Source organism: Delphinus delphis, chromosome 7 (assembly GCF_949987515.2).
Source record: "Delphinus delphis chromosome 7, mDelDel1.2, whole genome shotgun sequence".
Lineage (NCBI taxonomy): Eukaryota > Metazoa > Chordata > Mammalia > Artiodactyla > Delphinidae > Delphinus > Delphinus delphis.
The window spans coordinates 14,364,758-14,381,275 of record NC_082689.1 but is presented as its reverse complement, the minus strand read 5'-3'; the positions used below and the strand labels follow the sequence as shown (position 1 = coordinate 14,381,275).

General features: G+C 42.4%; 1 protein-coding gene across 1 annotated transcript in view; it reads right to left on the bottom strand.

Annotated features, from left to right (window-relative positions):
* The window catches only part of SERPINE2 (serpin family E member 2), a 72,212-nt gene that overhangs the window by 24,479 nt on the left and 31,215 nt on the right, over positions 1 to 16,518 (bottom strand). The window contains exon 2 of the mRNA XM_060015503.1: positions 1,507 to 1,787. Coding sequence (XP_059871486.1) covers positions 1,507 to 1,765 — 259 coding nt within the window. The 5' untranslated portion in view covers positions 1,766 to 1,787. The remainder of the gene's footprint in view (positions 1 to 1,506; positions 1,788 to 16,518) is intronic.

Here is a 16,518-nt window from a genome sequence, read left to right as displayed (position 1 = left end):
CATGCAAAAGTTTAATGCCGTGTAAACAGAGTGGGGCGGGTGGGCATCTCGTGTTTGCAGCCCCCGGGGGTGACTCTGAGAAGGATCGAACTGGGGCGCAGAGGGGAGCCCTGAAGTACGCACACTCCCATCTCTCCTCCTCTCCCAGCAAAGGCGTCAATGTGGTCAAGATTCCTAGAACTTTATGGCCAGTGGGACTGGAGGAACGTGGGTGGGAGAACGTCCTTGCTTCCCCAATAGAGCAACTAAAACCTGGACGTCAGATGTGACTTGTCAAGGTCACGGCACAGGCTGGTGCCAAGGAAGGGCTCCAAGGCTGGCGCTGGCCCGTGCCCAGCACTGTGGAGGGGGCAGTGGAAGGGGACTCGGGTGAGAAACCGGAGCTAAAGCTGAGTGACAGAACTAGGAGATGTAAGCTCTTAAGCTTAAACAGGTAATTAAAATGGGGCTTTCTTTCAAGAAAACAAAACCATTCCTATTGGACCTTACTTTTTTTTTTTAATTTAATTAATTAATTAATTATTTTTGGCTGTGTCGGGGCTTCCTTGCTGTGCGCGGGCTTTCTCTAGTTGTGGCGAGCGGGGGCTTCTCTTGTTGCGGAGCGCGGGCGCCAGGCACGTGGGCTTCAGTAGTTGTGGCTCATGGGCTCTAGAGCGCAGGCTCAGTACTTGTGGCACACGGGCTCAGTAGTTGTGGCTCACGGGCTTAGTTGCTCCACGGCATGTGAGAGCTTCCCAGACCAGGGCTCGAACCCGTGTCCCCTGCATTGGCAGGAGGATTCTTAACCACTGAGCCACCAGGGAAGCCCTGGGCCTTACTTTTAAACAAACTTCCTTTATAGCTTTTTATTTTGAAATAATGATAGAATCACGGGAAGTTGCAAAACAATATACAAGGTGGTCCCGTGTATTTCCACTTTTCACCCAGTTTCCTGCATGATGGTAGTACAGATCCACAACGAGAAAACTGCCACTGGTACAGTCCCCAGAGCTCATTCACTTGTTTTACATATATGTATGTGTGTGTGTGTGCGTGTGTGTGTGTGTGGCTCTACGCAATTTTACCCCCCACGGAGATTCGTGTGTCTGCCACCTCAACTGAGATGCAGAAGGCTGCCCTGGGCTGCCCTCCGTGGTCACACCCACCCACCTCCCCAGATTACGGATTTAAAAGTACGTTCACAGCCATGATGCATTCTGAGCCCTGTGCAACATAGAGGCGGGGCAGACGGGAAGTTTTCTTGTTAGAGATGAGAAAACAGGGGCATTCAAGGGGTCAAGTGACTGCCCAAAGCCCCACAGCTACCGAACGGAGACCAGAACCCAGCTCTCCTAACTCCTAGCATTGCCACTGTGCCTTAGAGGAGACTGGCCCTCAAGCCCAGGGGGCACCAGCAAGACCCCTCCCAGCTGCTCTGCTCCTCTGTGTGGTAAGCAAAGACCAAGCCAGGGGCCCTCCAGACTGGGACTCCTGCAAGTCCCGCCAGCCAGGCCCAGGCGCACGCACCATTCACGCCGTATCTCATCACTGTGGTGAGCTGCTTCTTGGTCCTGCCGTCGGCTCCCAGCTGAAGCATCCCCAGGACGGACGCAATCCCGTGGGGGGAAATGACGATGTTGTCATGAGGCCGGGACTTGACAATCTGATTGAACACCTGGATTCCTGTGTCCGAGCCTAGTTCCTCCAGAGACAGGGGGTTGAACTGGGAGCACACAGAGGGCAATGTCACGGTGGCCACGAGGAAAAAGGGAAAATGCCAATTCATGGTTCCTTCTGGCAAGGACAACCTGAAAAATGAAATCAAGAAAATATTTACATTCTACATTTAATGAATACTCAGCTAGATATGATTTACTATACTCAGTGTAACTGAATATCTTTAATATATTCAAGACACAACAGTGTAGATTAGATTGTTTTCCTTTATATATATTTTGTTAGGGGGATGCGGAGCGAGAGGAAGGAAACTTCCACTTGCTGGTCCCAACTCTGTGCCAGACACAATTCTAATCATTCCATCCTTGTTACCGCCCTTCATCCAATCACACCAATATTTACTGAGAGCCTACTGTGTGCCAGGCACTTGTCTAAGTGCTGAGCATAGAAATGTAAGTAAGATGGCCAAGACCCCTGCCCTCCTGGAGTTTATATTCTAGAGGGGAGACAGAAAATAAACCAGGAGGCAATAAAGTCATTTCAGAGAGGGATCAGGCCACAGCAATAAGACACGGTGATGTGAGTGAATGGAGTGGGGGAGCATGGGACAGGACAGGCAGGGAGGCCACCTCTGCAGAGGGACACGTGTGCTGAGAGCTGAGTGACGAGAAAGGGGGGAAGGATGTGCCAGGCAGAAGGACGGCAGGGCGAAGCCCCTGAGGTGGGAACAAAGGTGGATTGTTGGAGCGATGTAAGGGACATGAAGGGGAGAGGTTGGGGAGGAGGTGAAGAAGAAAAAGGGGCCAGATCCTGAAGGGCCTGTCACACCAGGTATGGCTCTTGCATTTCATTCTAGGGGTCACGAGAAACCACTGGAGGGAGCTCCCCTCCGGCACAGTGGTTAATACTCCACGCTCCCAATGCAGGGGGCCAGGGTTCGATCCCTGGTCAGGGAACTAGATCCCAGATGCATGCCCCAACTAAGAGTTCACATGCCACAACTCAGGAGGCTGCATGCCGCAACTAAGGAGCTGGTGAGCCGCAACTAAGAAGCCCGCGAATGAAAACTAAGGAGTCCATGTGCCGCAACTGAGGAGCTGGTGAGCTGCAACTAAGACCCAGTGCGATCAAATAAATTAAGAAAAAAAAAAAAAAGAAAGAAGGCACTGGAGAGTTTGAAATAAGGGAGTGAATCCCTTGGGTTGCTGTGATTATCTTATAACTACACACTTTCTTTTTCTTACCATATATATAACTTTCTTAATTAATGAATTGTTAATGAAAATAAATTTAAGTGACACCCTTAAATCTACCAGACGGCAGAACAATTGGCAAATTCATCAGCTGTGAAGATGGCGTTGTTTACACTGATATTCTCAATTACAGTGATTTTTTTGAAATATGCTTTCTTCCTTGATTACCACTTACTGAGCTTTCTTTGGTTGTGAGAAGCAAGAGGTAGGAAATTTACATGTGTTTATGGAAAAGCAAATACTTTCATTAAATAAGAACTTAGAAGCGGCAGCTGGTAAAACAAAAGCAGAATTTGAGATGTGGCTAATTTGGTTCCTCCCTTATAGACCCAAGCTTCTGATCAGCACAAGTTTCCCCAGGAAACAATTTGTCCTCCTGTTATGTGCATTTACATGGGGGAAGTTGGGGGTGTCTGCAGAGAACAAGAAAGAGGGGAGCCTTTTAGAGAGGAGACCTGGAGCGAGGGGAAATAACGTCCATGTGCTCCAGGGAAAGAAAGGGCACCAGGACAGCATCGGGCAAAACGGGCACGTGTGTTCCCTTGTCTTCCTCTCTATGTACTTGTCCTTCTTCCCACCCAAGTAGATGTTCAGTAAATATGTGTGGGATCAAACCTGATGGCTGATACACTTTCTATTTTTGTTCATTCTTTTTCATTGCGTCAAAATAATGTTTACTGAGCGTGACTAATTTAGCCCTGAGCCTCAGGCACTTTTAGCTCCAAACACTTCTCAAGCAAGTGAAATTCACTGGGGTGGGAAGAGGCCTGTCAGCAGAGGCAGAGTTCCCCGCCAGCGCCCTACCGAACACTCAGGGCCCCAAGGTGAACCATTAAGGCCATCGTTCAAGGTGATGGTGCAATTTTCTTATATGTTGGGAAAAAAAGCACATTATAAAAAATTTAGAACATTCAGAACTTATCCAGTGCTTAACTGTAAAATGGTTGTATAAACGCAGCCTGTCTAAATTCAAAACATGTAAGTGACCTACATACACTCCCCCTTGGGGCTTTCCTATGGCCAGAGTGGCCTGTTTTGACTTTGGCACCTTGGACTGTCTCTAATACCACGACAATCCCCTGAGTTACTTTCAGCCTGTTGGATAATGGAGCGCTTCCAAATCCTGAATGGAAGTTCTACTCATTTGGTCTAAAAATTAGACATTGTGTCCACTCCCCTGCTTCTTTCTTTCTGGAACTAAACTTCCTCTTTAACATTTAATATACTACCAAGGCATCATAAGTATAAAACAATTTGTACCTTCTTTGTTACAAATGGCCAAATTCGGTGACTGGCACCAACTTCATCACTCTGAACTGTTGACTCTTGCATTACGATGGCTTCTGGCATCTGCCTTCAGTATGCCATTAGCTATTCTCCCCAAGCTTCCCAAAGAAATCCTCCTGGATCAGCAAATGTTTGAATAAATATTTGAATCTGCATACTCATAATGGACATCATATTGGTTTTGCCTCTGACAGCTTAAAGTTGATTCACCCACATACTATAGACTTATGTAGAAGATTGTAAAACGGGTAGAAAACAACAGTAACGAGAGAAAGCTAAGTTCCAAGGTCTTGGAAATCAGCAAAGACGGTCTCCCAAATAAATACCCACCTTATTTAGCAGAATTTTTCTTGGTTGTGAATTTTTTGCTAAAAGAACAGTTTCATTATAAAGTGGGGGAAGGCTGCCAGGGGTATTTTTCTTAGCTCCTTGAATTTAGGAAGTTTTTGTGAGATGTCTGTGTGTAGTTTCATAACAGTGCATTGGGACAGTGTCAGGGGCTGTGCAGAACCCGGAATCAGAGCAGTTTTTCTTTCTTTAAATTTTTTTGAATTTTATTTATTTATTTAGTTATACAGCAGGTTCTTATTAGTTGTCTATTTTATACATATTAATGTATACATGTCAATCCCAATCTCCCAGTTCATCCCACCCCCCCACCCCCCCGTGGCTTTCCCCCCTTGGTGTCCATATGTTTGTTCTCTACATCTGTGTCTCAACTTCTGCCCTGCAAAACGGTTAGTCTGTACCATTTTTCTAGACTCCACATATATGTGTTAATATACGATATTTCTTTTTCTCTTTCTGAATTACGTCACTCTGTATAACAGTCTCTAGGTCCATCCACATCTCTGCAAATGACCTAATTTTGTTCTTTTTATGACTGAGTAATATTCCATTGTATATATGTACCATATCTTCTTTATCCATTCATCTGTCGATGGGCATTTAGGTTGTTTCCATGACCTGGCTATTGTAAATAGTGCTGCAATGAACATCAGGGTGCATGTGTCTTTTTGAATTATGGCTTTCTCTGGGTATATGCCCAGTAGTGGGATTGCTGGGTCATATGGTAATTCTATTTTTATCTTATTTATTTACTTTTAAAAATTATTTGTTTATTTATTTATTTTTGGCTCCATTGGGTCTTCGTTGCTGCACACGGGCTTTCTCTAGTTGTGGTGAGTGGGGGCTACTTCTCGTTGCGGTGCACGGGCTTCTCATTGCAGTGGCTTCTCTTGTTGCAGAGCAAGGGCTCTAGGCACACAGGCTTCAGTAGTTGTGGCACATGGGCTCAGTAGTTGTGGCTCGTGGGCTCTAGAGCGCAGGCTCAGTAGTTGTGGTTACGTGTCCCCTGCATTGGCAGGCGGATTCTTAACCACTGCATCACCAGGGAAGTCTGGTAATTCTATTTTTAGTTTTTTAAGGAACCTCCATACTGTGCTCCATAGTGGCTGTATCAATTGACATTCCCACCAACAGTGCAAGAGGGTTCCCTTTTCTCCACACCCTCTCCAGGATTTATTGTTTGTAGATTTTCTGATGATGCCCATTCTAATCGGTGTGAGGTGATACCTCGTAGTTTTGATTTGCATTTCTCTTATAATTAGTGATGTTGAACAGCTTTTCATGTGCCTCTTGGCCATCTGTATGTCTTCTTTGGAGAAATATCTATTTAGGTCTTCTGCCCATTTTTTGATTGGGTTGTTTGTTTTTTTTTTACACTGAGCTGCATGAGCTGTTTATATATTTTGGAGATTAATCCTTTGTCCTTGATTTGTTTCCAAATATTTTCTGAGGGTTGTCTTTTCATCTTGTTTATAGTTTCCTTTGTTTGTCATATATAACCTTTATTATGTTAAGGTAGGTTCCCTCTATGCCCACTTTCTGGAGAGTTTTTATCATAAATGGGTGTTGAATGTTGTCCAAAGCTTTTTCTGCATCTATTGAGATGATCATATGGTTTTTATTCTTCAATTTGTTAATGTGGTGTATCACATTGATTGATTTGCATATATTGAAGAATCCTCGCATCCCTGGGATAAACCCCACTTGATCATGGTGTATGATCCTTTTAATGTGTTGTTGGATTCTGTTTGCTAGTATTTTGTTGAGGAATTTTGCAACTATATTCATCAGTGATAATGGTCTATAATTTTCTTTTTTGGCAGTGTCTTTTTCTGGTTTTGGTATCAGGGTGATGGTGGCCTTGTAGAATGAGTTTGGGAGTGTTCCTTCCTCTGTAATTTTTTGGAAGAGTTTGAGAAGGATGGGTGTTAGCTTTTCTCTAAATGTTTGACAGTATTCACCTGTGAAGCCATCTGGTCCTGGACTTTTGTTTGTGGGAAGATTTTTAATCACAGTTTCAATTTCATTACTTGTGATTGGTCTGTTCATGTTTTCTGTTTCTTCCTGGTTCAGTCTTGGAAGGTTATACCATTCTAAGAATTTGTCCATTTCTTTCAGGTTGCCCATTTTATTGGCATAGAGTTGCTTGCTGTAGTCTCTTAGGATGCTTTGTATTTCTGCAGTGTCCGTTGTAACTTCTCCCTTTTCATTTCTCATTTTATTGATTTTAGTCCTCTCCCTCTTTTTTGTGATGAGTCTGGTTTTAAAGGTTTATCAATTTTGTTTACCTTCTCGAAGAACGAGCTTTTAGTTATATTGATTTTTATTGTTTTCTTTGTTTCTATTTCATTTATTTCTGCTCTGATATTTATGATTTATTTCCTTCTACTAACTTTGGGTTTTGTTTGTTCTTCCTTCTCTAGTTCCTTTAGGTGTAAGGTTAGATTGTTTATTTGAGATTTTTCTTGTTTCTTGAGGTAGGATTGTATTGCTATAAAGTTGCCTCTTAGAACTGCTTTTGCTGCATCCTATAGGTTTTGGATTGTCATATTTTCGTTGTCATTCGTCTCCAGGTAGTTTTTGATTTCCTGTTTGATTTCTTCAGTGATCTTTTGGTTATTTAGTAATGTATTGTTTAGTCTCCATGTATTTGTGTTTTATACATTTTTTTCCCTGTAACTTATTTCTAATCTCATAGTGTTGTGGTCTGAAAAGATGCTTGATATGATTTCAATTTTCTTAAATTTACCAAGGCTTGATTTGTGACCCAAGATGTGGTCTATCCTGGAGAATGTTCCATGTGCACTTGAGAAGAAAGTGTAATCTGTTGTTTTCAGATGGAATGTCCTATGAATATCAATTGAATCTATCTGGTCTATTGTGTCATTTAAAGCTTGTGTTTCCTTATTAATTTTCTGTCTGAATGATGTGTCCATTGGTGTAAGTGAGGTGTTACAGTCCCCCAGTATTACTGTCTTACTGTTGATTTCCTCTTTTATAGCTGTTAGCATTTGCCTTATGTATTGAGGTGCTCCTATGTTGGGTGCATATATACATATACATTTATAATTGTTATTTCTTCTTCTTGGATTGTTCCCTTGATCATTATGTAGTGTCCTTCCTTCTGTTGTAACCTTCTTTATTTTAAAGTCTATTTTATTGATATGAGTATTGCTACTCCAGCTTTCTTTTGATTTCTGTTTGCATGGAATATCTTTTTCCATCCCCTCACTTTCAGTCTGTATTTGTCCCTTGGTCTGAAGTGGGTCTCCTGTAGACAGCATATATATGGGTCTTGTTTTCGTATCCATTCGGTGAGCCTGAGTCTTTTGGTTGGAGCATTTAACCCATTCACATTTAAGGTAATTATTGATATGTATGTTCCTACTACCATTTTCTTAATTGTTTGGGGCTTGTTTCTGTAGGTCCTTTTCTTCTCTTGTGTTTCCCACTTAGAGAAGTTCCTTTAGCATTTGTTGTAGAGCTGGTTTGGTGGTACTGAATTCTGTTAGATTCTGCTTGTCTATAAAGCTTTTGATTTCTATGTCAAATCTGAATGACATCCTTGCTGGGTAATCTCAGTTGTAGTTTCTTCCCTTTCATCACTCTAAGTATATCATGCCACTCCCTTCTGGCTTGTAGAGTTTCTGCTGAGAAATCAGCTGTTAACCTTACAGGAGTTCCCTTGTATGTTATATGTCATTTTTCCTTTACTGCTTTCAGTATTTTTTCTTTGTCTTTAATTTTTGTCAATTTGATTACTACATGTCTCAGCATATTTCTCCTTGGGTTTATCCTGCCTGGGACTCTGCACTTCCTGGACTTTGGTGGCTACTTCCTTTCCGATGTTAAGGAAGTTTTCGACTATAATCTCTTCAAATATTTTCTCGGGTCCTTTCTCTCTCTTCTTCTGGGACCCCTATAATGCAAATGGTGGTGTGTTTAATGTTGTCCCAGACATCTCTTAGGTTGTCTTCTTTTCTTTTCATTCTTTTTTCTTTATTCTGTTCCATGGCAGTGAATTCCACCATTCTGTCTTCCAGGTCACTTATCTGTTCTTCTGCCTCAGTTACTCTGCTATTGATTCCTTCTCATGTATTTTTCATTTCAGTTATTGTATGGTTCACCTCTGTTTCTTTGTTCTTTTATTATTCTAGGTATTTGTTCTTTAATTCTTCTAGGTCTTTGTTAAACATTTCTTGCATCTTCTCGATCTTTGCCTCCATTCTTTTTCTGAGGTCCTGGATCATCTTCACTATCATTATTCCAAATTCTTTTTCTGGAAGGTTGCCTATCTCCACTTCATTTAGTTGTTTTTCTGGGGTTTTATCTTGTTCCTTTATCTGGTACATAGTCCTCTGCCTTTTTATTTTGTCTATCTTTCTGTAAATGTTGTTTTCATTCCACAGCCTGCAGGACTGTATTTCTTCTTGTTTCTGCTGTCTGCCCTCTGGTGGATGAGGCTATCTTGTGCAAGCTTCCTGATGGGAGGGAATGGCGTTGGGCAGAGCTGGGTATTGCTCTGGTGGGCATAGCTCAGTAAAATTTTAATCTGCTTCTCTGCTGATAGGTGGAGCTGAGTTCCCTCCCTGTTGGTTGTTTGGCCTGAGGCAACCCGACACTGGAGGCTACAGGCTCTTTGGTGGGGCTAATGGTGGACTCTGGGAGGGCTCATGCCAAGGAGTACTTCCCAGAACTTCTGCTGCCCATGTCCTTGTCCCTGCGGTGAGCCACAGCTGCCCCCCACCTCTGCAGGAGACCCTCCAACACTGGTAGGTAGGTCTCATTCAGTCTTCTATGGGGTCACTGCTCCTTCCCCTGGGTCCTGATGTGCACACTACTTTTTGTGTGCCCTCCAGGAGTGTCGTCTCTGTTTCCCCCAGTCCTATCAAAGTCCTGCAATCAAATCCCGCTAGCCTTCAAGTCTGATTCTCTGGGAATTCCTCCTCCCGTGGCCGGACCCCCAGGTGGGGCTCACAACCTTCACTCCAGTGCGTGAACTTCTGTGGTATAGTTGTTCTGCAGTTTGTGAGTCACCCACCCAGCAGTTATGGGATTTGATTTTATTGTGCTTGCGCCCCTCCTACCGTCTCATTGCAGCTTCTCCTTTGTCTTCGGATGTGGGGAATCTTTTTTGCTGAGTTCCAGTGTCTTCCTGTCAATGATTGTTCAGCAGTTAGTTGTGATTCTGGTGCTCTCGCAAGAGGGAGTGAGTGCACGTACTTACACTCCACCATCTTGAACCAATCTCCAAATGAATCATCAGAGCTATTTTTGATTTATGTTCTGGGCATAACTTCTTCTTGGTCTCAGTTTCCTAGGCTAAATGCTCAGTGGTCTAAACTCACCTGGCTTGCGTACATGTCCAAGACTAAGCTTTCACTTCTCTCCAAAGTTCAGTAGCCAGGAAAGTGGGTATTAATCCATACATTATTATAGGCTGATAACATTCCTAATATTAACACATATTCATGTCCAAATAGATAGTCTTTTACATGATATAACTGTTGGAGTTATCAGGCTTTGAAATGCTTATTCTCTAGAACGAAGAGATTCTCATTATGGGAAGAACAGGATAACATCCTGTTTTATTTTTTAAGAGAAATTACACTTTAAACTTTCAAATAAGGGAAGGAATAAAGATGTTGCTCAAATGTATTACATAGCATTAATATGGACAATCATAATCTATATAATATTTCAATTTCTTGAATAATCTTTTCTTAACAGTGAAAAAGTCTCTACTTTAGGCCGTCCTTGGAGGGAGATCATATACCTTTAAATAAAGCCATTACCACAGGCATATCCTTCCATATGTGGGCTTCTCTTTCCCCATGGACTTCTAGTTTCTCTTACTCCAAACCTTTCCTTTCCAGTGTGGGGAATGTTTTTGAAGTATTTGGGTGCTGCTTTGAGCTTTAAGTAAGATTTAGTGTTATAAACAATGGGTTGGTAGTTTTGAAATGCCAGACTCAGAGAGCATCCCTACCACCTATATAAATGTACCACCTGCCAATGGCAAGCATTAAAGAAACACACTCTCTACAGGCCCCATGACTTCAACCATCACTTCTAGACAGATGATACTCTGATCTGCTGCTCAGATCCTCAGCTGAGTTTCAGTGCCATGCTTTCCACTGTTTGCTGCCTATTTTCACCTGATTGTACAGAACACAATCTTGTCTTGAAACATCCTTCATGGGTGGGCTGTGGAGGGCCACTGACTCTCCTCCCAAAGGGTTGGTTTCCTGTTGCTGGGCCTTGCTCTTGCCCATGTCCATGACATTGCTTCTCTCCCTGGCTCTCCACCTAGAACACCAGGGCTTCCCCCAACTCCTTCTGTGGCCTGTGGGAAGCTTTCCCTAATTTCTCCAGATGGGGTTAGCCACCCCCTTCTCTGAATTCCCATAGCATTTCCTATCTACACCTCTCATTTTGTTTTTCAAGTATGTTTTTTTTCCTCCCAACTAGACTGGAAGCTCACAGAAAGCAGGGCCAGGGCACTTTAGAATCCTGGTGCCCACAGGCTCTCATTTAGGGCCCTGCCATTGGGCAGATGCTAAATCAGAGGTCTAATCCAGCTGTGCAAGTGTTTGGTTTGGAAGACAAGGCATTGTAGAAATATTTTAAGCAATTAAAAGTTAGACAATGTCACATACAATCTAGATTTAGAGTTCTTCTCAGGAAAAAGGAAAATGAATGGGTGTTCTGGTAACACAGGGCCCTCACTCCCACGGCAGACATCCTGCATAGCAACTGCCCCAGGAGGTGGGCACCTGCTTTCCTACATGCCCCCTCTGCTCCCCACCAGTTGCCATCACTCACATTACCTCCCCAGGCTGTGAAAAGCACTTGTGGCCAGACTCCTGCACTGAACAAATGCTCATCGATTAAACAATGGGAGCCTAGTATAGTTGGTCACAAAAGATGAAGCTTATTTTCAACCTTATAAATTCTTTTTTTACAAAACAAAATGTCTGTTACATAGAACACATGAGCAAATGATAAATAATGTGATATCTGTCAGCTCAAATGATAAATAATATGATATCTGTCGAGTCTATTTAGAATGACAAATAAGATGTATGAAAACAGTTTTTGGGGGAAAAAACACCGGAAAGACTCTTCTGGCGCCAACTCTTAGCCAGATAATTCCCACCAGTTTTAGGAGGACCCAGGGGTGCCTAACAGAAAATACTCCATCCCTTCTTCTTCTCTAAAAAATGTTTAGGGCTTCCCTGGTGGCGCAGTGGTTGAGAGTCCGCCTGCCGATGCAGGAGACACGGGTTCGTGCCCCGGTCTGGGAAGATCCCACATGCCGTGGAGCGGCTGGGCCCGTGAGCCGTGGCCGCTGGACCTGCGCGTCCGGAGCCTATGCTCCGCAACGGGAGAGGCCACAGCAGTGAGAGGCCCGCGTACCGCAAAAAAAAAAAAAAAAAAAAAGTTTAAAGTGATATATTTTGTAAAATGTACATATTAAAAAAAATTTTATGTCATAAAAGATTTCAAATATATGCAAGAAAAACCCTCAATACCCAACATCCAGAAAAAATAATTATCAACTTGTGGCTTATTTTATTTCTTTCAGAATCAAAGATTATTTTGAAGCAAATTCTAGATAGCATATAATTCAAAATATTTTCAGTATATACTCTAAACCTAAGGAATACACACACACATACTATCATTATCCCATTCAAAAATTAATAACTCTTTATTATGTTAAATATCTAGTCAGTGTCCAACTTTTCCTGATTGCCTTCTATTTTACAGTTTATTTGAATCAGGATCTTTAGCTCCAAACATTGTAACTGGTTGATACGTCTCTTGTCTTTTAAAAAATCTTCCCCTAGTTGCTTTATTTTTAACTGAAGAAACCAGCTTATTTGTCCTACAGAGTTTCCCAGTCTAGATTTTGCTAATTACACTCATGTGATGCTGTTTAACAAGCTCAAATGTCTTCCTTACTTCCTGTAAACTGGTAGTTAGACCTAGAACAGCAGTCTGCAAACTCCTGGGCCAGATCTGGCCACACTTTTTGTTTTGTCTCTGGCTGCATTCAGGCTCCTACAGCGAGTTGAACAGACAGCTGCCCAGTTGGCTGCAAAGCCAGGAAACATTTACTACCTGGCCCTTCACAGGAAGTTTGCCAACTTCTGCTCTAGAGGCTGATCAGATTCAAATTTCTTTTTTTGCAAGAGTATTTCACAGAGGTACTGCCCAGGGGTCTGGAATCAGGAAACAGCGGCTGTCTGTCTCTTTTTTGTGATGTTAGCAGTTACTCATGATCATTGCCTAAGTGTATTGTTTTATTATGGCTTGCCAAATGGTGCTTTTGTAATCCTTTCTTTCTCCATTTACTGGCTGGAATATTTCTATAAAAAGAAATTTCCCATAACCAACGATTTGGTTGTCTTGAGGTTCAGTTTGTATAGCAAAGGCAAGATCCATTCCCTGTATCATTCTCCAAATAATGACTTGGTTACCCAGAATTCTTAGTGTTGACCAGAGGGGGTTTCTTTGTTTGTTTGCTTAGTATAATTACAAACTCATGTTTTTCAACATATTTTAAGGGTTTTGATCTACTAAAATGTTACTACTTTTATTGATGTTCAGAACGAGCCTCTTCAGGTTGGCTCCTGAACCTTTCATGTGACCCTGTAGTCTCAATAGCTTCCTTGTTTCTGGTTTGGCAAGATGTTCCAGGCTCATTTTGCATACCCCGTTGGAATCAGACACTTCTCTAGGGAACTCTGGTTCCTTTCAGTGGGAGACAGTATTTAGAGACCACAATCTGAGTATCATGACCAAATAAACCCTAAGTTAACTGTGGGGATACTGGGCAACAGACATGTAGAAAAATCCAAAATCCACTTAACATCCCTCTCTGGACTATAGTCGAACACTGAAATTCAAGTTATGGAAGATAGACTGCTACCCTGTGAATTGGTTTGCCTCCCAGGGCTGTATGGCACAGGGGAGGCACACTAGATAATGATAATATGGGGGAGTGAGCTGGGCATTAAAAGTTGGGCTAGGATAATCACAATGAATCACCTTCATGTGAAGGTACTGAGTCTCCTGGATCAACCCCATCCTGAGTGAGGTCCTAACAATGCAAGCTCCTGGAATGAACAACTGGCCCACAGCATGACAAGGAGAGGACCCCAGTTTATCTTGGTGGGGGGCAAGGTGTGACAACCAGTTCCCTCCCGTCAATGAAAGCTGACATGTTCTCAGGCCCTGGGAAACTGTTGATATCCTTCTGGTCTCTGTGTTCCTAGGATCCTGGTTCTTGGAAACTAAGATCCTTTATTAATCTACCTCTGGATTAACCAGTTCTTCGGCGGGGGGGGGGGCTACAGGAGGAGGAGAAAAATAGCACATCAGATTATATTAGAATCATGGCCTCTCCCAACAGCTTTCTTGACAGAGCTTCCCAAAGAAGTATATGTGAAGGAAAGGCTGCCAAACTGAGACTTCTAGGTGGCCTTAAGCAGGACTGTGCTGCCCAGCAGTCAGGCCAAATGTTTCTCACCGACACTCTGCCAACAGGCAAAGGCCTAACTGTTAAGGGTGTTTGGCAATAGGCATTCTGGAGACCTTCAGGAGTTGACCTATGGAACTGAAGGCTGTATCTGCAAAGTGACTGCAGTTGCTAATGAACAAATAACTGTGATTAAGCCTCAGGTCTGGTCCTATAATGGAGAGAGAAGGACTCTAGTCCCTCTAGCCTCTGCAGACATTACTGAACTACATCCACCAGAACCTGTCCTCATTTCCAAATATCTACCACATTCTCTTAAGCCAGAAAATAAGATGAACAAGCAAAACTAAAGGGCCTCTTGATACCCTTGGGAAGTGTACAGAGTATTATCTGAATGACTTAGCATTCCTAAGACTTAAGAGAACAAACAGGAAATGCCAACTGATCAAAGTGACAGTAGCTTGGTGGTTCTAAAATGTCTTCTTTCAGGTTACTGGAGAGAGACTTAGAGACCTCTTTGGACTTTTTTCTTACACTTTTATCAGACTTCAAAGTATATGCTTGATCTATGACACTAATTAATTTTGCCAGAAAGGAACCTAAAAATACCCAGGAAAGAAATGTTCAGCTACTGAAATATATAGCAACAATGTCTAAAAGGTTCCTTCAACAAAGAGATATAAGTACACTCTAACTAACATCCAAGTGTCTTTCATCCACATACCATTCATTCTGAAATCTTTTTTTTTTTTTTGCTGTACGTGGGCCTCTCACTGTTGTGGCCTCTCCCGTTGCGGAGCACAGGCTCCGGACGCGCAGGCTCAGCGGCCATGGCTCACGGGCCCAGCCGCTGCGCGGCATGTGGGATCTTCCCAGACTGGGGCACGAACCCGTGTCCCCTGCATCGGCAGGCGGACTCTCAACCATTGCGCCACCAGGGAAGCCCTGAAACCTCTTTTGAGGTGAAAGGGGAAGGTTAGGAGGAAGAAGGCAACTGGGGCTTTGTTAGTTGTCCATCTTTTTTTTTTTATGGTCTTTTTTAAATTGAGAGTTGTCCATCTTTTAAAATACAAGATTATGGGTCATTTATTCTATTTTCCTCTAAGTGTCAGGGGAAATTCATGTGAGGTTCAAATCCCAATTTTCCCACCTACTAACCAAGGCAAGTCACGCCCTTTATCAACCTCAGCTTTCTCCTTTACTGTATTAGAAATCAAATTTCAAGGGTGGTCATGGGAATTCCATATTCACAACAGAAAGGCAGACAGGAACTAGCACAGTATCTGGCTCAGCGTAGGGGCTCAGTAAGTGTCACCCTTGTCTTCCTCGATGCTCAAGACCCAAAACAGTCTCTGATTTTTACTTCAACAGCTGTTTAGAAAGCCTCAAGGATCGAGCTAAGAAAACAGGTCAAACAATACTTCCACCTTGATACAGCCCTGTCTGTGTCTTTCTAATTTCTTTAGACTATTTAAAACACAGAATAAGACAATGCTGGTGTGTTCCCTTACCCCTATAAGAGAAAGAAGGGGTTCTATTATGGCGGGGGTGGAGGTAGGTAGGTATGTTCCAAAAAACCTTTAATGGTTCTGAGATGTGCTTTTTAGTCTGTTGACTTGGTCATTAAATCTGCTTTATATGTACGGTGCCAAGTCGTATAGACTCTCTTACTGACAAATCTTTAAGACAAAACAGTTTAGATGGGTGATTTTCTAATCAATAGTCAAGACATGTCCTAAGACATCTTAGTGATATTGGCTCGTAGTTCTCAATCTTTAAAACAAGGTAGCACCTTTTTGAGACCTAAAAAAATGTACTACAGATGCTTCATGACTAGTTATATTTTTAGTACTGGTGAAAATACATGATGAAATGCTACCGTGAATTCATAAACACTAATAAAATGCAAATGCTTTTTATCTATACATAACAGCATCTTGATACATTTCAAAACAATCATATTTTGAGATATCATTTATTCAGTCTCTACTCAAAGCTAGACCAGGAACATGACTTTTCTGATCCCTGAGAATAACTCTGATGTTGTCTACAGGTCTTCAGTTCATAGGTGAGAAATCAATGCTCTCTAGACTGTTTGCTAAAAAAGAAAATGAACAGTAAGTGCTGGAAGTGTAAATTGATAAAAATATTTCTGGAAGGCAATTTTTCATATGCATGTTCTTTAAAATGTATATACCTATTGGAAAAGTAATGCTCCTTCTATCTCTCAATTCTAAGGTAATAATAAAAAGAAAGATTTGAGTCTAAAAATGTTCACTGTGGAGTTATTTCTAGCAGCAAAATCACTGCAATATTCTTTGCAATAGATAAATCGCAGTAACAATGATCCCTGCAACCTAAATTTCCAATGAAGGGACACTGTGGGTGACCTCTCATCAGCTTTGTGCACTTCTCTAGCGTCTGTGTGCTTTGTTGCTAATCATTTGCACCTGCTATTTTCAGAGGCTTGCTACTGTGAGTTGGAGC